Raw genomic sequence first — 23,157 nt, forward strand, 5'->3', positions numbered from 1 at the left:
ATTAAGTTGGAATAGACAGAGGTGCTTTATTTTCTGAGATGGAAAGAAAGAAAGACAAGACATGTGTGAAACCGGATAAGTTTCTAACAAAAATTGCTTGCTGAGTACTGTTGAGAGCTCTGTAGATTAGAGAGTGTGAATTCTTTAGCTGCTAGGCAGTTCAGCTGTGTGATTTATCTTCTTTCTTCTTCTTTTTTTTTTTTTTTTTTGTCTTTTTGCCATTTCTTGGGCCGCTCCCGCGGCATATGGAAGTTCTCAGGCTAGGGGTCGAATCAGAGCTGTAGCTGCCAGCCTACACCAGAGCCACAGCAACGCGGGATCCGAGCTGCATCTGCAGCCTACACCCCAGTTCACGGCAATTCTGGATCCTTAACCCACTGAGCAAGGGCAGGGACCGAACCCACAACCTCATGGTTCCTAGTCGGATTCGTTAACCACTGCACCACGACAGGAACTCCTGATTTATCTTTTGTAGTGTTTAGTCTTTTGGATTTAAGATTAAACCTACCAAGATTTTGATTGACAAGTATAGCAAAAGACTAGTAGTGCAAGAACCAGATTACTTACGGAACAATAGCTCAGATATTTAGCCATGAAATCTAGGCTAGGTTAGAAAGGACAAGATGCCATGAGGGGCCCAGTGGGTTAAGAGAAAATGGAGCAAGTAGGAAATTAGAGGCCCCTATAAGGTTGAAGATTGAGTATAAAAGAAAAGTTGGCAGAATAGAAATTTCTAGTCAGTGGTTGGGATTCCAGAGTTTGTTATTGCTGAAGTAGTGCAGTTCAGGTGACAGCAATGTCCAAGATGTGGCCCTGGGAATGGGTAGCAAAAGCGGAGTTGAAGGGAAGGTAATTTGAGTTAAGGAGTCTCAGTTATTTCAAGGCTAAATTGATGAATGGGTATAAATCTTAGAATCTTCTGGAATTATGGCATAAGTTGGGATAGAGGCAGATACTGGGAGCCAGGTTTCAAAGCCCTTAATGAATGACAAGAATGATTTTTAAAAGCTAACTAGATGAACATGTCTTGATTATTGTAAATAGTGCTGCGGTGAACATTGGGGTACAAATATCTTTTGGAATTTTGGTTTTCTCTAGATATACGCCCAGGAGTGGGATTGATGGATCATATAGTAGCTCTATATTTAGTATTTTTTTTCTTTTTTATTGCTGCATCTGGGACGTATGGAAGTTCTCGTGCAAGGGGTCAAACCAGAGTAGCAGCTGCAAGCCTACACCACAGCTTAGGGCAATGCCAGATCCTTAACCCACAGAGTAAGGCCAGGGGTTGAATCCACATCCCCTATGTAAGGTTCTTAACCCACTGAGCCACAATGGGAACTCCTATATTTAGTTTTTTAAGGAGCCTCCATAACTGTTCTCCATAGTGGTTGCACCAATCTACATTCCCACCAGCAGTGTAGTAGGGTTTCCCTTTTCTGCATATCCTTTCCAGCATTTATTGTTTTTGGATGTTTTGATGATGGCTATTCTGACTGGTGTGAAGTGAGGTTTGGATAAAGAAGATGTGGTACATATATACTATGAAATATTACTCAGTCATAAGAGAATGAAATAATGCCATTTGCAGCAGCATGGATGGAAATTATCATACTAAGTGAGTAAGTCAGAAAGAGAAAGACAAATATTATATGAGATCACTAATACGTGGAATCTAATAAAAATGATACAAAGGAACTTAGAAAACAGAAACAGACTCAAAGATTTTCAAACCAAATTTATGGCTACCAAAGGGGAAATGTGGGGTGAGGGATAAATTAGGGGGTTGAGGTTGACATATACATACTACTGTATATAATAGACGGTTAACAGGGACCTACTGTATAGCACAGGGTAATCTACTCAATACTGTGTGATAACCTAAATGGGAAAAGGATATGAAAAGGAATGAATATATGTACATGTATAGCTGATTTACTATGCTGTATACCTAAAACTAACACAAATTTGTGAGTCAACTATACTCCAATAAAATTTATATATAAAAAACCAGTTAGGGAGTTTCCCTTGTGGCTTGCTGGGTTAAGAACCTGACATAGTTTCTCTGACGATACAGGTTGCATTCCTGGCCTCACTCAGTGGGTTAAGAATATGGCATTGCCATGGCTGTGGTATAGGTTGGCAGCTGCAGCTCAGATTCGACCCCTCACCTGGGAACTTCCATATGCTACAGGTGAAACTGAAAAGAAGGAGAAAAAAAGCCAGTTAGATTACAATGACTTAAAGGCTATAGGGTAAATATGTCATGAGTCAAATGAAAGGGTGATTTTTACATAAAGGGAGAATTACAGCTTAGAACTAGTATAAGTTAGTTTAGAGAATGCCAATTCCTATGGTCCTAGCCCCTCCCCTCATGTGGAGAGTAGGGGGCTCATCAGAGAGGGTGGTAGGATAGTACTGCCCCCATGGTTCGAAAGTCCTTAGGCACAAGATGTAATGGTGCTGGGGCTGGCTAAACATCCTAGGCACTGTTTGGTCTGGTCTTATTTCTGATATACTAAGGACATGATTTTAATTTGAGTGGAAAGGGCAGATAAGATCGTTGAGCTAGGGTTGGAATTTTGAGTGTCAAAAATAGCAAAAGACTGGAGTTCCCGTTGTGGCTCAATGGTTAATGAATCTGACTAGGAACCGTGAGGTTGTGGGTTCAATCCCTGGCCTTGTTCAGTGGGTTAAGGATCTGGCGTTGCCATGAACTGTGGTGTAGGTCGCAGACTTGGCTTGGATCCTGTGTTGCTATGGCTGTGGTGTAGGTTGGCAGCTACAGCTCTGATTCGACCCCTAGCCTGGGAACCTCCATATGCTGCAGAAGCGGCCCAAGAAATGGCAAAAAGACAAAAAAACAAAAACAAAACAAAAAACTGGTATATGTGTGCATGTGTGCATGCACGTGTGTGTGTGTGTGTGTGTGTGTGTGTGTGTGTGTGTAGCTGCTGGCAAAAGCAATGAGTTGGCATCAGCCTGCTGCAAAAGTGTACTTTGTTGCAGACACGTGTGACTGGTAGAGTGTAATCATTTTAATTGCTGTTGTTTCTGTACCATTTTACCTTATTGCCTCCAATTGGGTAGAAAAAGAAAGAGAAGCAGAAAGAGGAGAGGAAGAGAGTTAAAAATGAGGAGAGGTGGAAGAAAACTAGTGATGTTATCAAATCACTTCTCACTGCTTGCAACTTATAAAATCAATACTCACAAATGTTGGTAGAATTAAAAGCTGCCTTTAATCAGAATGCCAGCCATCTGGGGAAATGGTGGACTCAAGCATCCCCCAAAACCACCTCCAAAGATTCTGCTCAGCCATGAAACCTTTTAAAGGGAAACAGGAAGTCATCTCACTTAATCACTGAGATACGGGTTCAGAGTCATCACCATCCCCCACTGTGTGTGGATTTGTCCACTTTTTTTTTTTTTTTTTTTTTTGACTGTTTAGGGCCACACCCTTGGCATAAGGAGGTTCCCAGGCTAAGGATCAAGTTGGAGCTACAGCTGCCGGCCTATACCACAGCCACAGCAACTCAGGAACCGAGCCACATCTTCGACCTATACCACAGCTCAGGGCAACACTGGATCCTTAACCCACTGAGTGAGGCCAGCGATAGAACCTGCAACATCATGGTTACTAGTCAGATTCGTTTCTGCTGTGCGACGACAGGAACCCCTAACAATATATATATATTTTTTCTTTGTAAGACTCATCCACTCTTGGGAGTTCCCGTCGTGGCGCAGTGGTTAACAAATCCGACTAGGAACCATGAGGTTGCGGGTTCGGTCCCTGCCCTTGCTCAGTGGGTTAACGATCCGGCGTTGCCGTGAGCTGTGGTGTAGGTCGCAGACGCGGCTCGGATCCCACGTTGCTGTGGCTCTGGCGTAGACTAGTGGCTACAGCTCCGATTAGACCCCTAGCCTGGGAACCTCCATATGCCGTGGGAGCAGCCCAAGGAAATAGCAAAAAGACAAAAAAAAAAAAAAAAAGACTCATCCACTCTTGATGATATATTTTTTTTTAATGCTATCTTCTTCACACAGTTTGCTCATGAGATTACTGGAGAGGAACCTAGGGAAGAGATCTGGTCATTTGTTAATTGCTTATTCTTCATTTCTACTTCTTTGATCTACGGAAAGAACCAACATGTTAGGCAAAGTATTATATGATTAAAAGATTTGAAAGGTATGCATGGGCCAGAAATAGGGGTGCCTGGTTAAGACAAAAGGGTGTCTCCTGCAGAGAGCTCTTTCCTGCAAAGAGCTTTTTCCTGCCAAAAGCTGCTTACAAATCCCTGCTTGTCAGGACATCCTTCCATTTCTATGGGATCATGGATGAAGGTTTGTCCTCTGTAACCTCTTCATGCTGACATAGGACCCTGTATTCTTAAAGTGGAAGACATTGACATAGTCCTGTAGCATCTCTTTGCTGACAGTTGTACTTGCCTGTTTACACATACAGTTAAAACAAGCTACAGTTATTTTGATGCCCCCAAAGATATAGAATATTACGAGCAATAGTGTCAGTCCCATTTTCTTAAGGTCTGTTCTCTCTAGTCATAGATTCAGTATTGCTCAAGATGGAGCAGTTGATGTCATGGCTACAGTCTGATCATCATGTAGTGAGCTTTTCCCCTCTGATGGCAGTTATGGTATCTTTAAAACAACTGGGGAATGTGCAGCAGACACTGAGTCTGTGACTCTATTGTCCTAATCCTTAACTGCTTGAGGTGCTCTTTTGTGACTCAGGGAGGTCTTGGAGACATCAGCTTCTCTATAAACAGGAGGCAGGAGACTTGGAGGGGCCTTTGTACCTGGGGGATGGTGGCCTGCAAGGTTCTCCTCAGTTCCAATGACACTTAGAGAAGCAAAGTACAGTTAATCATAGTGACAGGCCCAAACAGATAAAAGGAAAATTTTGAATTATTAGAAATGTATCCTTTCTAGCAATGCAATGCAATATAAAAGATAGAAACAGACATAATAGAACCCATTCAGGGTTGAATTTAAGCCAAAGAATGAAATACTTTCATCTTCAGAGGCTTTGTTTCATGATAGCCTTCTATATTTACCCAGGAAAAAACAGTCCAGCTATCCTTTAACCCACAGGACATTTGTTTAATAGAGGGTAGAAGTGGACAAGCCTTCCAAAAGGGCAATAGCTTGAGAAAACTGTTTACAGGGTCATGTCTATTCAAAAGATACCCTTAAAAAAGCCACCGAATGTTTTCATTTTTCTTTACCTAGCCTTCTACTGTGAAGTCTTAATTTTAAATGCTAGATGTACCTTTCAGGAAAATATGTAAGCTTAGGTAATTTTATTTATTCAGGAAAGCATTTTACCTTTTACAATTAACATTGTAGCAGATAGCTTTTTACTGAGACCATGTCACATAAAACAGAGTCTAGGTGCTCGAATTTAGATATTCACATGGTAGGATGTTAACAGCCTTACGTGACTCAGAATCTGTAAATATTTGTAATAGCTATCCATCCAGACACTTGTAATCATGTAAGGTAGATGATTTGTTCTGTCCCACTGATGTTACTCTGTGCTTGATTTTTAGCCTAAGTGTTTTTGTTTTGTCTTTTTAGGGCTGCACCTGAGGCATATGAAATCTCTCAGGCTAGGGGTCGAATTGGAGTTGCAGCTGCCTGCCTACACCACAGCCACAGCAACTCGGGATTGGAGCTACGTCTGCAACCTATACCACAGCTCATGGCAACACTGGCTCCTTAACCCACTGAGAGAGGCCAGGGATTGAACCCACATCCTCATGTATACTAGTTGGATTTGTTACCACTGAACCAACTTGGAAACTCCAGCTTAAGTGTTTTTGGATCCTGTCTTAATCCCAGAATGAAAGTTGCTTATTTTCCCACACTAGGACCACTTGATTCCCATCTGCATACCTCACTCTCCATATACAGGAAATTCTAATGTTAGATAGGAGGAAATGAATGATATATAGTTCTACACCCTGACACCCAGCACATGTTACTATTGTTACATAAAATCACCTACCCTAGTTCTAGTGTCTGAATTTTCTTTTTTTCCTCTTGGCCTAAGTACTGATTTTGTAGTCCTTTTAAGATTGAGGCTATGCTTTGCTTTTACATTTTCCCTTATTACCCATGTTAATTCTACTTCTGAACACTAGCTTTGTATGTAGGAGCTTGCTGTTTGCTGAATGACTACCCTAGTGCCAACTTGTTCCAGTCTGAATTTCTATTTGCTTGCCGTTTGTGAGTTTTCTGTAGCTGGATTCTATCTGCCTGTCTGGATGTCGTTTTACTTCATGTTGGACTTTTTGATGCTGACTGTTGACCACCTCTTACCATCTTCTCCCAACACAGCATACAATTCTCCTTGCCAAATTGAATTTCTTTCTAATACTTAGGTTTGGATCCACACCTTGGCAAGAACTATGAAGAGTCAGGCTATAAATTTTCACAGATGCTGGCAAAGTTGGGAGACTCATGAGTTAGAGAAAAGGGACTTTATTATTTAAGGCATATCAAACAGCATGATCTTCATGCTGGCTTCCTTTGCCCTTCAAGTCCCACAGGGCCAATGCAGAAGTGGGCCCAGGTGGACGCTGCACATACACTAGGTTTGTAGCATAGCTGAGAAGGCCAAGCTTATGGAACACAACTTTTTGTAGTAGGACCATAGGCAAATCTGTCCAACCATTTCCTCACAAGGTGGTAATATATTTATCATACTGAGCAGCAAACAAATGTGCTCTTTGCCCTAGAGAGAGACACTGTGTCTGTCTTCTAAGGCTATGCATTATACAAACATCTTTGAAAGGATAGTCCCAAACAAAAGCTGTGAGAGCCTCTGACATTAGACATGCAGGAACATGAAAGATCCATGGAGAATTGTCTCTCAATATCCTCTGGTACCTGCCTATTTTTAGAACAGATCTGCCAAATATGCCTTGTTCTTCTGCATTTTTTTTTACAGCTTTGTTTATTGAGGTAAGACAATGTTCTTATGTTGCTACCTTTTGCCTGACCTAGAGAAGTTTAGAATCCAGGAGTTCCTGCTGTGCACAGTGGATTATGGATTTGGCACCGCTGCAGCTATGGTGTAGGTCACAGTTGCATCTCAGATTCAGTCCCTGACCTGGGAACTTCCATATGCTCTGAGTATGGCCAAAAAAAAAAAAGTTTAGAATCCATATTCTAAGATAACTTCTTTGACATAATTATAATTCTGTTCATTGATCGATTGCATTTTACAGCGTATAATATTCTGTTGCAGTACAGTCCCTATCATGGCCTAACTTGTCATTTTATTTTGTAGGCAGTATCCTTTTCCTCTTTGCATCCTGAGTGCTAAATTGTACTAGTTGATGCTCCTTCACTAAGGTGCACTAATACTCAGTTTCGGAAACTTTGAGATACCCAAAATGTTTTCTATCCACATAAGATACTGAAAGAAACAAGAACCTTGAAAGTCCTTTGAGGAGCAGGTATCTGTTACAGTTCCTATTGCTGACAAAACAGAGCTGCTCTGTCTTCTGTTAGAATGTGTTACTCCCTGCCCTCACTGCTGTTTCTAATCCCCACTACTTTTGATTTCCCATAAGTCTTTTTTTTTTAATTTTATCTTTTGTCTTTTGTGTTTTTAGGGATGCACCTGTGGCATATGGAGATTCCCAGGCTAGGGGTCTAATTGGAGCTGCAGCCTCTGGCCTACGCTACAGCCACAGCAAAACCAGATCTGAGCTGAGTCTGCCACCTACACCACAGTTCAAGGCAACGCTGGATCCTTAACACAGGGCCAGGGATCGAACCCATGTCCTCATGGATACTAGTTGGGTTCATTAACCACTCAGCCACCATGGGAACTCCTCTCATAAGTCTTTTCTGCCCCCTTCTTTACTTCACTTTTTTTTTTGTCTTTTTGCCTTTTCTAGGGCCGCACCTGTGGCATATGGAGATTCCCAGGCTAGGGGTCTAACTGGAGCTGTAGCTGCTGGCCTATGCCACAGCAACTCGGGATCCAAGCCGTGTCTGTGACCTGACCTACACCACAGCTTACGGCAATGCTGGATCCTCAACCCACTGAGCGAGGCCAGGGATAAAACCCACAACCTCATCGTTCCTAGTCAGATTCGTTAACCACTGAGCCACAATAGGAACTCCCTCTTTCTTTCTTATCACTCCTGCCTCTTGTAGCTTCTCCCATACTCAACTCTTGCTGATGTTTGGCCCTCTGACCATTGCTAATCAGAATGTTTCTTTCTGGAGTTCCCATCATGGCTCAGTGGTTAATGAACCCAACTAGGAACCATGAGGTTGTGGGTGCAATCCCTGGCCTTGCTCAGTGGGTTAAGGATTCAGCATTGCCATGAGCTGTGGTGTAGGTCACAGACGCGGCTTGGATCCCACATTGCTGTGGCTTTGGCATAGGCCGACCGTACAGCTCCGATTCAACCCCTAGCCTGGGAACCTCCAACCAGTCATCATAAAAATAAAATGACAGGAGTGTTTGAGTTGTCCATGTCTCTATTGGTCTTTCTATGCAGTCAGTACAGTGAGCACTCACTGTGTATTGCATGAGTTATTTACATGAATTTTTTGCATAATTTTTTCACTGGCATTGCTTTATTTGGAGCCGTCAGAGGGGACACTTACTGGCTATTAGCTTTTCTGTTTAAATTTGATATTCAAAGGCTACTGTCGTTTGAACAGAAGTTTAAATTTTTTCCTTTTCCTTTTGAAATTCAGCTGTTTCTGAGTTCAGAACTGTTCTGAAAGCCATAAAGCACATTATGCTTTATTGGATGTTTGTACTGGTATTGAACTTTAAAGAATGTAATGTTCATTTGGATTTATATTTTAATATACATGTAAACATTAAAAACCTTTAATACAGGGAGTTTCCATTGTGGTACAGTGGGAAACGAACTGGACTGGTGTCCATGAAGATGTAGGTTCAATCCCTGGCCTCTCTCAGTGAGTTGGGTATCTGGTGTTGCCATGAGCTGTAGGTGCAGACATGTCTCTGATCCCACGTTGCTGTGGCTGTGGTGTAGGCTGGCAGCAGTAGCTCCAATTTAACCCCTAGCCTAGGAACTTCTACATGCCATGGGTATGGCCCTAAAAAACTAAAAAAAAAAAAAAATTTTAATACTTCATATTTATTTCTAATACGCCTCCCACAGGGGTTCTTTTAATACTGCTCATTGTAAGCTCTTCTTCCCTTAGAACATGAGAGAATTTTTCTGATTAAACTGTTGTGGAGTTCCCTGGTGGCTCAGCAGATTAAGGATCTGGCATTATCACTAGAGTGGCTCAGGTCACTGCTGTGGTGCAGGTTTGATCTCTGGACCAGAACTTCTGTATGCCATGGATGTAGCCAAAAATAAAAATAAAGAACTCTTGCATTATAAAGCCTTTAACTTGGGGGTTCCCTGGTGGTCTAGTGGTTTATTAGATTTGGTGCTTTTACCACTGTGGCTTGGATTCAATCCCTAATCTGGGAGCGGAGATCCCACATCAAGCCACTGCACCCTACAACCAAAGCAAAGAAATATAGAAACAAAAAACAACCTGTCAGCTTATGTGAAAGGTGAAAAATGGAACTCCAAATTATATATTAATATGAGATTTATATAGATATAGACCTTTTAATGGAATAGATAACCCAGAAATAACCCTTACAGATGAAAATGATATGGTCAAATGATTTTTAGCAAAGGTGCTAAAAGCTCTTCAGTGGAGAAAGGACGTTACTTTTCACCAAATGGTATTGGAAAAACTGGATATTCTCATGCAAAAGGATGAAGTTGAACACTCATCTAACAGCATATACAAAAATTAATTCAAGGAGTTCTTTCGTAGCACAGCAGGTTATCTGGCGTTGTCATTGCAGCAGCTTGGGTTGCTGCCGTGGCACAGGTTTGATCCCTGGCCAGGGAACTTCCATGTGCAGTGGGCATGCCCCTCCCCAAATTAACTCAAAATGAATCAATCACCTAAACATAAGAGTTAAATCTATGAAATACTCAGAGGAAAACAACGTTCTTTATGACATTAGTCTAACCAGCCTTGAAAAGGAGGTGGTAAGTAAAATAAGCTAGTTACGAAAGGACAAATACTGTATGACTCCACTTATATGAGGTACCTAGAGTAGTTAAAGTCTTAGAAACATAAAATAGGACGGTGGTTGTGAAACATAGGAGGGAATGGGGATATATTGTTCCATAGGTACAGAGTTTCAGTTTGGGAAGATGAAAAAGTTCTAGATAGGTAGTGGTGGTTGTACAAAAATGAGTATGTACTTAATGCCAGTAAACTGTACATTTAAAAATGGTTAAAATGGGAGTTCCCATTGTGGCTCAGCAGAAACGAACCTGAGCAGATTTTTTAGGGCAAAATATTTTTAAAGCGTATATATTTTTGGTATTGAAGTGGGAAAGGAGGACTGGAAGATTTCTGGGCAAGGTTTTCTTGCTCTTAGGGAGCCTGTGCCAGAAGATACTCTCCCATTTTCTCCTAATGCATGTTGTGCCTGAATGTGGCACCTTGAACTATGTGTGAAGAAAACCAGCCCCAGAATGAAGTAGCTGCTGAGTCCAGTAGAATGGAAAAATGGGGAGTTCCCATCATGGCGCAGTGGTTAACAAATCCAACTAGGAACCATGAGGTTGCGGGTTCAATCTCTGGCCTTGCTCAGTGGGTTAAGGATCCGGTGTTGCCATGAGCTGTGGTGTGGGTCGCAGACGTGGCTTAGATCCTGCATTGCTGTGGCTGTGGTGTAGGCCGGCAGCTACAGCTCCGATTGGACCCCTAGCCTAGGAACCTCCATATGCTGTGGGAGTGGCCCAAGAAAAGGCAAAAAGACAAAAAAAAAAAAAAAAAAAGGAAAAATGGAAGGAAGCTGAGGCCTTGATAATATCCTTGAGCTTCTGATTATATTAGGCAGGGAGCTTTTCCTGTTGAACTTTTTTAATGCAAGGTGTTCTATTTCCTTCCTTGTTTAAATCAGTTTGAATTAAAATTCTGTTACTTGTGGTCAGAAACATCCTAACTGATAGGAAGCATTTCAGAAACCTAAACTGTTCTGACAGAATTAGCTTTTCTAGTTTGTGCAAGTTATTTTGAACTTCAGACAGACTTAGGTTAGATGTCATAGTGGTGTCATTTTACCTTTTATTCATGATGTGTTGGCTGCTTTTATGGGTCTACTAATGTCATCATGTTTAGTATTATAGAACTGTAAAGTATATAGTGTAGTTGATTGGAAATGAATAAAAAGAGCTTTTTTTTTTTTTTTTTGGTCTTTTTGTCATTTCTTGGGCCACTCCTGTGGCATATGGAGGTTCCCAGGCTAGGGGTCCAATCGGAGCTGTAGCCGCCTGCCTATGCCACAGCCACAGCAATGTGGGATCCAAGCTGCATCTGCGACCTACACCACAGCTCACGGCAACACCGGATCCTTAACCCACTGAACAAGGACAGGGATTAAACCCACAACCTCATGGTTCCTAGTCGAATTCGTTAAACCACTGCACCATGACGGGAACTCCTAAAAAGAGTTTTTTATATAGCACTTTTATATTTGGCAAAGTATTTTCTGTTTTTCTTATATTTATGCATTTTTAAAATTATCAGGAATTGTACTTGAAAAATAAAAAAAGAAACTTTACATTTTAAATAAATCCTTTAATTATGTCCATCTCTTTATTTGAAGGAAATTTTGGAAGATTTTAACTGAAAGAGTATGTTAGGATGCTTTTGTTTGCTAGTAATGGAAAAACCCTGTTTCAAATGCCTTAATATTTAAAGGAATTAATTGGCTTACGTAACTAAAAAGCTAAAGGTGTATTACATTTCGGGTAAAACTTGATCCAGCAGCTTAACTGTATCAGCAAGGACTCAAGTTTCCTTCTGCCTTTTTATTATTTTCTTTTATTTTTATTTTTTTTATTTTTTATTATTTTTTTAAATTTTTTTAAATTTTCCCACTGTACAGCAAGGGGATCAAGTTATCCTTACATGTATACATTGCATTTTTTTCCCCACCCTTTGTTCTGTTGCAACATGAGTATCTAGACAAAGTTCTCAATGCTATTCAGCAGGATCTCCTTGTAAATCTATTCTAAGTTGTGTCTGATAAGCCCAAGCTCCTGATCCCTCCCACTCCCTCCCTCCCCCCATCAGGCAGCCACAAGTCTTTTCTCCAAGTCCATGATTTTCTTTTCTGAGGAGATGTTCATTTGTGCTGGATATTAGATTCCAGTTATAAGTGATATCATATGGTATTTGTCTTTGTCTTTCTGGCTCATTTCACTCAGGATGAGATTCTCTAGTTCCATCCATGTTGCTGCAAATGGCATTATGTCGTTCTTTTTTATGGCTGAATAGTATTCCATTGTGTATATATACCACATCTTCCTAATCCAATCCTCTGTTGATGGACATTTGGGTTGTTTCCATGTCCTGGCTCTTGTGAATAGTGCTGCAATGAACATGCAGGTGCATATGTCTCTTTTAAGTAGAGTTTTGTCCGGATAGATGCCCAAGAGTGGGATTGCGGGGTCATATGGAAGTTCTATGTATAGATTTCTAAGGTATCTCCAAACTGTTCTCCATAGTGGCTGTACCAGTTTACATTCCCACCAGCAGTGCAGGAGGGTTCCCTTTTCTCCACAGCCCCTCCAGCACTTGTTATTTGTGGATTTATTAATGATGGCCATTCTGACTGGTGTGAGGTGGTATCTCATGGTAGTTTTGATTTGCATTTCTCTTATAATCTGCGATGTTGAGCATTTCTTATTATTTTCAAAATTCCATAGTATCAGCTTTATTTTAGTGCTAGTTCCTCCATGGTATTAAAAATAGTCATTAACAGAAGTTCCCATCGTCGCTTAGAGGAAACGAACTGACTGGTATCCATGAGGACGCAGGTTCAGTCTCTGGCCTGGCTTAGTGGGTTAAGGATCTGGCATTGCTGTGAGCTGTGGTGTAGGTTGCAGACGTTGCCATGGCTCTGGCATAGGCTGGCGGCTATATTTCCAATTTGACCTCTAGCCTGGGAACCTCCATGTGATGCAGGTGGGGCCCTAAAAAGACAAAAACAAAACAGTTTGAGCCTGTGTGCTTTCTTCATTTGTATCCAGCAGGGGGAGTTTTCCCAGTTTTTTTTCTCCAGCTTTGGTAAGAACATTACAGGCTTCATTCTGAATAGACCAGTTTGAATCATAAATCCATCATTGTGTCAGTCATTGTAGGATGGAAATATGCTTACTGGCTTGAGGTACTGATTGGCTACCCTTGGAGGTGGAGATGAGTTCAGTGCCATCAGATTACATGCTGATGTACAGAGGATGGGTGGAGTTAGTGCTGCAGTGATGCCCAATGTATAAGGAATAGAAAAGGAGGTGTCATCCATCCCCTTTGCCAAATATCAGTAGATATTATTTTTCTGTTTCTGTTTCAATGTCATATTTTTCTCTTCTCTTTTTGTCTCTTTAGCAAGTTGTTTGCAACAGAAAACTATTTGGCAGCTATTAATGCATACAACTTAGCCATAAGACTAAATAATAAGATTCCACTGTTGTATTTGAATCGGGCTGCTTGCCACCTAAAACTGAAAAACCTACACAAAGCCATTGAAGATTCTTCTAAGGTATGTGTATTTATTTATATATGGTGCTTTAAAATTGTTATGCTCCTATTTATTGGTTTAAATGATGCTCTTGGAGTTCCCATTGTGGCTCAGCAGAGATGAATCTGAGTAGTATCCATGAGGACCAGGTTTGATCCCTGGCCTTGCTCAGTGGGTTAAGGATCTGACGTTGCCATGAGCCATGGTGTAGGTCACAGATATGGCTCAGCTCTGGCATTGCTGTGGCTGTGGCATAGGCTGGCGGCTACTGCTCCAATTCGACACCTAGCCTGGGAACTTCCATATGCCACTGGCATGGCTCTAAAAAGACAAAAAGAAATAAATATATAAATAAATAAATGGTGCTCTTTTGTCAGTTAAATTTAAATAATTGAGATGAAACAATTTTAAGAATCGTCTTGCTTATTGCGTCTTTTTACTGAAAAAAAAAAAGGAATTTTTTTTGTTGCCGAAGGAACTAGTATTTATTGAGAGTTTGTTAGAAGTCCCCTCTCCATTTTTATGTATTGTCTTGCTGTATCAGCTGAAGTTCAGAAGGAAATTAGTAAATGGTTGTCAGTTTGTGCTCACTTTTTTCTCATTAAAGTTTTACAGACTTAATACAAGGTAGAAAGAATGCTTTATGTCACTTTCGTTTGCACAGTAAAAGGATATCTCCATAATAGTTTTCCCATTTTCAAAATAACTTAGTATATCCAAATTTCCATTACTCATATCATGTCATTATCTTAAACTTTTGGCTTTTTCTTTTTTTATATCAGAAAAACTTGCTTTAAGGGAAATCCCATGCAAACCTCTTATATGGCTCCTTGATATTGAGGATATGGAGGAAACAATCAAGTCTTCATACTTTGATCTCATTAAAGCTGTCGAATATCTGACAATATTTTTATGACCCAGTTTTCCTTTTGCTAGCACAATTTCATTTATTCATTTTGAGTGAATGAATAAACTGAACCACCCAATTTGAATATAAAAGACCACAGATGCTATTCATTAATCCATGCTAATAAAGGTAAAGCTGTCGATGCTTCAAATGATAAACCAAATCATAATTTTGGGGATGAGGGTATGAATCTCATGTAGATACAACTGAACAATTTCTAAAATTGTTCAACATAAATGTGTATGTTTGATAAATTCCTATCCTAGCTAAGCCAAAAATTTTGGTGGGTGAGAGCTTGAGGCCTTTTTTTTCTTCTAAGTTGAGTTTTATTTTTGTTTAAGTTTGAATTAGGAAATTTTATCTTTCCCTTATTGATTTTTCTTGTAAGGCATTAGAATTATTAACACCACCTGTTGCAGACAATGCTAATGCAAGAATGAAGGCACATGTACGACGTGGAACAGCATTCTGTCAACTAGAATTGTATGTAGAAGGTAAGAAGTTGATAGAAATGTTTTAAGTTCCAAGTTATACTCTGAAGAAAATGTTACTGGGATTATTCAAGGTGACTCCATTATTTTATATTTTTGGCACTTAATTTATTCTTTGTATTTCCTCTGATAAAACAAAAATTGAAATATTTTTTAAAAATCATTGTAGAAGAGAATTAAACAAGATGTGAACAAGTTTATGTCTAGGGAAATGAGTCTTATCAGACAACTTTTTCATGGAAAGATGTGTGATAGAAGATATAAATGAGTCACTTAAGATATAATGAAAATTTTATTTTATTTTATTTTATTTTTTGTCTTTTTGCCATTTCTAGGGCTGCTCCCGCGGCATATGGAGGTTCACAGGCTAGGGGTCTAATTGGAGCTATAGCCGCCAGCCTACGCCAGAGCCACAGCAACATGGGATCCGAGCCACGTCTGCAACCTACACCACAGCTCATGGCAATGCCAGATCCTTAACCCACTGAGCAAGGCCAGGGATCGAACCCGCAACCTCATGGTTCCTAGTTGGATTCGTTAACCACTGTGCCACCACGGGAACTCCTTTTTTTTTCTTTTTTGTAATGAAAATTTTAAAATGAACTTCTTTGTTCATACACAGAGACACTGCATATGTACATATATACAAAAGCTCAGAAATAACTCATCTGCCACAGTGTATGATCAATTGCTTTTTTTTTTATGAGTTTGCGCTAAGGTTTGTAATTGGCCCCTTGTGTATAGAAGCCATAGCATATATTTAATTTCATCTTTAATGTGTTTAAGGACTTTTTGCAGTTACTCATGTTGCCCCAGAGTTTTATCTTTCACTGCTCATCTTCCCATATCTCCCTACCCATATGCCTCATTCAGCTACCCTTCATTCAAGCCTAAAAACCTATTCCCAATGACCTCTTGCTGGGGAATGGGCTCTAGCTTATAGTTTTATTATTTCTGACTTGTTTGTAAACTTTTTTCTGCCATTTTTAGATTTTTCTAACCAAAGCATCCAAATTAGGTTTATATGCCCATAAGACTCTCTTTTTTTAGAGTCTTATCCAGCCTCATGAGGATAAAAATTATCAAGACTGGGAGTTCCCATTGTGGCTCAGTGGGTTAAGAACCCAACTAGTATCCATGAGGATGTGGGTTTCATCCCTGGCCTCACTTAGTGGGTTAAGGATCTGGTATTGTTGCAAGCTGCAGTGCAGGTCACAGATGTAGCGTGGATCCAGCAGTGGTGTGGCTGTGGCATAGGACGACAGCTGCTGCTCTGATTGGACCCCTAGCCAGGGAACCTCCATATGCTGAAAGTGCAGCCCTAAGAAGAAAAAGATAAAAAAATTATCCAGGAGTTCCCGTCATGGCTCAGTGGTTAATGACTCCAACTAGGAACCATGAGGTTGAGGGTTTGGTCCCTGTCCTTGCTCAGTGGGTTATGGATCCGGTGTTGCCATGAGCTGTGGTGTAGGTTGCAGACGTGGCTTGGATCTCGGGTTGCTGTGGCTGTGGTGTAGGCCGGTGGCTACAGCTCCGATTGGACCCCTAGCCTGGGAATCTCCATGTGCCGCAGGAGCAGCCCAAGAAATGGCAAAAAGACCAAAAAAAAAAAAAAAATTATCCAGACAGGAGTGAAATATTGTAAGCACTCTTCAGAAATTAATAACATATTATATGGAAGTTCCCAGGCTAGGGGCTGAATTGAAGTTGCACCTGCTGGCCTGTGCCACAGCCATAACCACGTCAGATCCAAGCTGTATCTGCAACCTACACTGCAGCTTGTGGCAACATCAGATCCTTAATCCACTGAGCAAGGCCAGGCATTGAACCTGCATCCTCATGGATACTAGTTGTGTTCTTAATCCACTGAGCCACAATGGCAACTCTGAGACTCAGTTATATATTTTTAATAACCAGTCCATAATGCTTTCCTTTTTAACTAATTTTCCTCAAAGAAGTTCTGTAGCTAGGATAACTACAAAAAACAAAACAAAACAAAAAAACCCTCACGAACTATAGTCTATGAATTATATGAAGTATGGATTGAGTTTACCAAAATTTTTTTTAATGTAGAATTTTGAAATAAGATAACATTTATTACTTCATTGAGGTGATAGAAATGTCTTTTTGATGTATGAATTTTGACTCTGTTCATGCTTTAATGAATTTAAGATGTTAGCTTATTTGTACTTAAATTTAAAATAACTGCTTCTTACTGAATCCTGAATGAAATCATTATGATTATTCCTGAAATTACTGAAAAAATTTTGCAGTCTTTTAGAGATACTACTGTGTACATGAAGATGGGAATCTAATTTAAAACCTGGTACTTGGAGTTCCCGTTGTGGCTCAGTGGTAACAAATCAGACTAGAATCCATGAGGATGAAGGTTCAATCCCTGGCCTCTCTGAGTGGGTTAAGGATTTGGCATTGCCATGAGCTGTGGTGTAGGTTACAGATGTGGCTTGGATCCTGTGTTGCTGTGGCTGTGGTGCTGGCCTGCAGCTGCAGTTCCGATTCAACCCCTAGCCTGGGAACTTCCATATGCCATGGGTGTGGCCCTAAAAAAGACAAAAAATAAAATAAAATAAAATAAAGACTGGTGCTTGTCTTGAATCATGAACTTAGTGATTCTTTTTATTTTTAAAAAATATTGTCTAGATAACACAAGAATTTATAAGATTTTTATTTTATTGATCATAATTGCTATGTAAATATAGGCCTACAGGATTATGAAGCTGCCCTTAAGATTGATCCATCCAACAAAATTATACAAAATGATGCTGAGAAGATTCGGAATATAATTCAAGGAACAGAATTAAAATCTTAATAACTACAAGAAGCACTGTACTAGGTATTGTTCCGGTTTTACCAAATAACTGGAGGCATTAGGAATCTGTGCGAATTATGGTTGATTGTGTGGAATCACTTTCTCTTTAGTTCTGTAGAGGGCAAAATATTATAATCTGTAGAAAAGAAAATGTTTGATTTGAGTAGCTTCTGAATTAGTAAATCAAAGTAAGAATAATCTATTTCACTTCTTTACTTCATACTGCTACATAATTTAAGTATACATTTTTTGTTACTGAATTCAGCTTGCCCATATAGCTAACAAAAATTTCTTGGTGTGATTACCAGGACACTAACTGATTCATTTGTACGAGGTATACATAGAAAATAAAAAATTGTGGAATTCTCTTGTGGCACATTGGGTCAGGGACCTGGAGTTGTCACTGCGGCAGCTTGGGTAGCTGCTGTGGCACAGGTTTGATCTCTGGCCCAAGGAACTTCAACATGCCACAGGCCAAAAAAATTGTGTTTATAAAGTATTTTTGTTTGTATTAAATACACTATTTAATGGCCAAAGTTGTCTGATTCTACCAAAGCTGGCCTTCGTATAAACAATACTCATGTTTTCACTTAGTTTCCAAATGCACAGAACCTTTTTTTTTTTTTTTTTTTAATACTGTTCCACCACCTATTGTTTGAGGCTGGATCAGTTTACCCTAGTAAAACAGCTATTTGGAAAACCTTATCTTCAGCTTTAATTTCAGGCAGTGTTCACCAGAGTTTTGATCATATTTCATAAAACTATCTGGTTATAATTTTTCTAATGAGATTGTTTTCTAGTACCTTCAAGTATACAAAAAAAAAAAAAAAAACCCCAAAAAAAAACCCAGCAGTGGTGAAAATATTAACTTAAGGATATTATGATACTGGCACTGGATTGCACCACCATTTGTGTTGTATCACTGTGATGATTCAAGCATTAAGCAAAACCATTATAGCTTCTCTTTTGCATATAATAGTCATCAAATTCTATGATTATATTTAGAATATTTTTAGGAAAATGAAAAGTTATAAGATTAAATTTTTATAGTATTTGGTCATCTGATATCATTCAAATGGATCATAATACAGCCGTCTTTTTTCTTTTTAATGCAGTACTTATTTGAATATGTAAGAGTACCCTAGTTCAGCAACCTTGAAACTTTTATTTCTATAAAGCAAATAACTTTTGATAACTTCTGTAGCAGTCCTGCCCAGTTATCAGACCTTCTGATGAGGCAGTATTGCATTTTCTTTCTTCGTTTTTTTTTTTTTTTTTTGGCTGCATCCATGGCATATGGAAGTTCCTAGGCCAGGGATCAAATCCAAAATGAAACCTTTAATCCACTGTAGCACCAGGGAACGAACCTGCACAGCAACCCAAGCCACTGCAGTGGGGTTCTTAGCCCAGTGCGCTACACTGGCAACTTCCAAAGTTTTTGAAGAAGGTTGTGGAAGGTAGCCTTAAGTAGTTACTACTTTTGACCATATCCTCAGACACTCATTTTTATTCATGAAACACTTTACCTCTTTTGAGCAATCTTCTATTGGTTTGTAAGGGACTTTTGTCTTAGGCTGAAGTAGTGACAGAATTAAAATATATACAGACATACCCATTTCCTTTATGATGAAACATGCTTCCCAAATAATAGTGTTATCGTTAAAGCCTATGAATAAAAGATTATCAAAAGAAAACATTGTTATGGTTGTCCTTTGATTTTTTTTCATAATACCAATCATTTGATTAAAATTAGTTTCAGGAGTTCCCATTGTGGAAACGAATCCAGCTAGTATCCATGAGGATGCAGATTCAATCCCTGGCCTCGCTTAGTGGGTCAGGGATCCAGGGTTGCTGTGAGCTGTGGTGTGGGTCGCAGACTTGGCTTGGATCCCACAGCTTTGCTGTGGCTGTGTCTTAGGCGGGCAGATGTAGCTCCTATTCAGCCCCTAGTCTTGGAACTTCCATATGCTGAGGGTGCAGCCCTAAAAGACAAAAAAAAAAAAAAAAAAAAAGGAAAGAAAAAAGTGAACTGGAGAGATCTTTAATCTCCAGTGGATTAATCTTTAATCCACTACTATGTGATTACTGTACATAGATGTGCAGAAAGTAAGAACACCAGAGATCTTTCCCAAAGCAGTGTCAATGACTCCCAAAACAGAAAACTATAGTTTTAAAGTTAAGGATACATGCATCTTCATGAAAGGATTTAAGCAAACAATCAGTGTAGAATTGGGACAAAGGTCAACAGAGTCCAAGCTGATTGAAGTTGATTGAAGTCTTGAAGGTCAGAAAAGATCTTCATCATCTTTTCTTAGGTTCCAATCGATCTAGTGGTTGAGCCTTGGAGGGGGTTTAAATTCTACAAAACAGCTCAAGAAAATGCTTCAGGCAATGCAAAAGAACTAGGAGTCTTTATTATCTTTCCTTATAGTTACTTCTCTTGCCTGATAAGAGTCTTTGTTACCTTAAGATCATTATTACTGAGACCAATTCAGGGGTAAGCTTTGTAACCAGACTTAGATCCCAAAATGGCTTAGGCTTAAAATGGCATCTCTTATGTCAAGAAGCTGTTCTGGTTCTTTTTCTCCAGGGTCTCCCTATCCTATCTGCTTTACAGAAGGATGAGGCCAAGTTGAAAAAGTGGCTCAGAGAAGCCTGTTTGGCCAAGGAGAGAGCACTTATTACTGGCAAGCCAAGTGCTTTTCAACAAACCTTGTCTATGTGGAGAATAAGGCAAACAATTTTCTGCATATGCTATCTTGGGAAAAGGTTAGTAGGTCATCTCCCAGTAAGCTTGACAACAGGGGTACATTTCATTACCTTATTGAATTGATCTGGCTCAATCTCCTCTCAGACAAAGACCCAAGAGCACCCTTAAGAGCTAACCCATCTCTGAGGATCAGAGTCATATTAACCAAGCTCAGGAGACTGAACAAAACAGATTGCCTACTTATTATTAATTCATAATCGGAAACTGAAGATGTTCATGGTCACAGTAGGTTATATGATAATTCATTTCTCTTTATGAGCATATTATGTATATGGTACATCATAAAGTCACTTGGCAAACATCAACTCAGAACAAGGAGAATTAGTTTGCTGAATGGATTGTTTCATGGCATCATGTATCCGATTCTACTTAACAGGCTTCCTCTCTCCTTCAAAGTTTGGGATAATTCCCTTTGTTTACAAGCCTTAGAGCATACCTCACTGTAACTTACTCTCATGTACTAACAATAAAACAGGTCACCAACATCTTCTCTTTGAAATGTGATTCCCCCTTCTAAAATGCTTTAAAGGCATATGACCCTAACACCATCTCTCTCTTAAGACATTTTCTTCTAGGAACTACTTTTGACAGTACTTGTACTTCATTTTAGCCTTTTTTATGACCTAAATAAACATGGGTTTGGTTTAGTAAACAAATTGCTTACTAGAGTACAAAGATAGTTTTGAGCTATTATAGATAGTAAAAACCAACATTATTTGGTGAAATATATTAATTGTATTCTCAATGGAGTAAACTATATTTATGATAGTCTTTTTTGTAGGGCTGCACCTGTAGCATATGGAAGTTCTGGGGCTAGGGGTCAAATTGGAGCTGCAGTTGTCAGCCTATACCACAGGCACAGCCATGCCACATCTGAGCTGTGTCTGTGACCTACACTACAGCTCACGGCAACATTGGGCCATTAATCCACTGAGCGATGCCAGGGATTGAATCCATATTCTCATGGATACTAGTCAGGTTCTTAATCTGCTGAGCCACAGTGGGAACTCCCATGACAGTCTTTTAGCTTATAGCTGAAAGAGGAAACAGACCTGAACAAACTGGTAAAATGTTCCTTTGGGAAGATTAAACCTTCAGTTTCATTGGAAGTTGAGAGTTCATGCTGTATTTCCAGAAATGATGAGGCAAGAAATGGAAGTAAAGCTTTAAACATTCTGATAGTTGTGTAAAGGTAGGAAAATTTGCCTAAAGTATGTGAATTTTTACATTAATGTGCTTTAAATATTTTCTAGAATTAATTGTTCAAACTGTTAGCTGAAAAGTCTTTCTTTTTGGAAAAATTACAGAGTATGTTTATTTTTTTATATTTTAGGATAGCAATATTCCAAGTTTACTGCATTGTGTATCTTATATAGCAGTTAAATCAACTTTATAGTCCATGCTCTAATGCTTCTTTTAGGTGGTTCTTAGTTCTAAATATACTATAAATTGGTGAATAATTCTGTGTTCACCCTATACAAGCCTTTGATTTTATACACTTTAGCTTTTTTTAGTCTATATAAAAGAAAATTTGGAGTTCCCGTTGTGGCGCAGTGGTTAACGAATCCGACTAGGAACCATGAGGTTGCGGGTTCGATCCCTGGCCTTGCTCAGTGGGTTAAGGATCCAGAATTGCCGTGAACTGGGGTGTAGGTCGCAGATGTGGCTTGGATCCCCCGTTGCTGTAGCTCCAGCGTAGGCTGGTGGCTACAGCTCCAATTAGACCCCTAGCCTGGGAACCTCCATATGCCGCAGGAGCAGCTCAAGAAAAGGCAAAAAGACAAAAAAAAAAAAAAGAAAGAAATATTACTCTCCAGTCATCTTCAGCTACATTTTTTGTATATAATTAATAATTATCATGGGTCATTTGTTCTCAAAATGTGGTTCGATCAAAAATACAAATATGCTATATTAGAATCCTGTCTTTAGGAGTTCCTGTTGTGGCTCAGCAGGTTTAAGAACCCAACATAGTGTCCATGAGGATGCAGGTTTGATCCCTGGCCTTGCTCAGTGGATTAAGGATCTGGCATTGCTGCAAGCTGAGGTGTAGGTCATAACTGTGGTTTGGATTGGCATTGCTGTGGCTGTGGTGTAAGCTTCAGCTGCAGTTCCAATTCAACCCCTAGCCTGGGAACTTCCACATGCCACAGATGCAACCCTAAAAAGAAGAAAAAGAAGAATCCTGTCTTTAAGAAGTAATCTTTGGGGAGTTCTCATCGTGGCTCAGTGGTAACAAAACCAATTAGTATCCATGAGATGGCCTCACTCGGTGGGTTAGGGATCCTGAATATCTGTGAGATGTGGTGTAGGATCCAGATGTGGCTTGGATTGCACATTGCTATAGTTGTGGCATATACCAACAGCTGCAGCTCCGATTCAGCCTTTAGCCTGGGAACTTCCATCTGCCATGGGTGCAGCCATAAAAAAAAAAAGTCATTGTCATTCAGTTATCAATTGAAATGCTTTATTTCTTAAAGGTATTTTTTAAAATTAATTCAAATATTTTTATATTTCAAATCAGGTATCCTAGCC

The 23,157-nt window shown here is 39.7% G+C and overlaps 1 protein-coding gene across 4 annotated transcripts in view; it reads left to right on the plus strand.

Annotated features, from left to right (window-relative positions):
- DNAAF4 (dynein axonemal assembly factor 4) overlaps positions 1–19,545 on the plus strand; it is a 100,457-nt gene extending 80,912 nt beyond the window's left edge. For 2 of the 4 annotated variants that reach the window (XM_021094959.1, XM_021094952.1), the window contains exons 7-9: positions 13,495–13,648; positions 14,923–15,028; positions 17,746–19,545. In XM_021094959.1, coding sequence (XP_020950618.1) covers positions 13,495–13,648; positions 14,923–15,028; positions 17,746–17,855 — 370 coding nt within the window. In that variant the 3' untranslated portion in view covers positions 17,856–19,545. Of the gene's footprint in view, positions 1–13,494; positions 13,649–14,922; positions 15,029–17,745 lie in introns of those variants that run through there. The other 2 variants (XR_002344798.1, XM_021094972.1) reach the window with 2 other exon arrangements.

Source organism: Sus scrofa, chromosome 1 (assembly GCF_000003025.6).
Source record: "Sus scrofa isolate TJ Tabasco breed Duroc chromosome 1, Sscrofa11.1, whole genome shotgun sequence".
Taxonomy (NCBI): Eukaryota; Metazoa; Chordata; class Mammalia; order Artiodactyla; family Suidae; genus Sus; species Sus scrofa.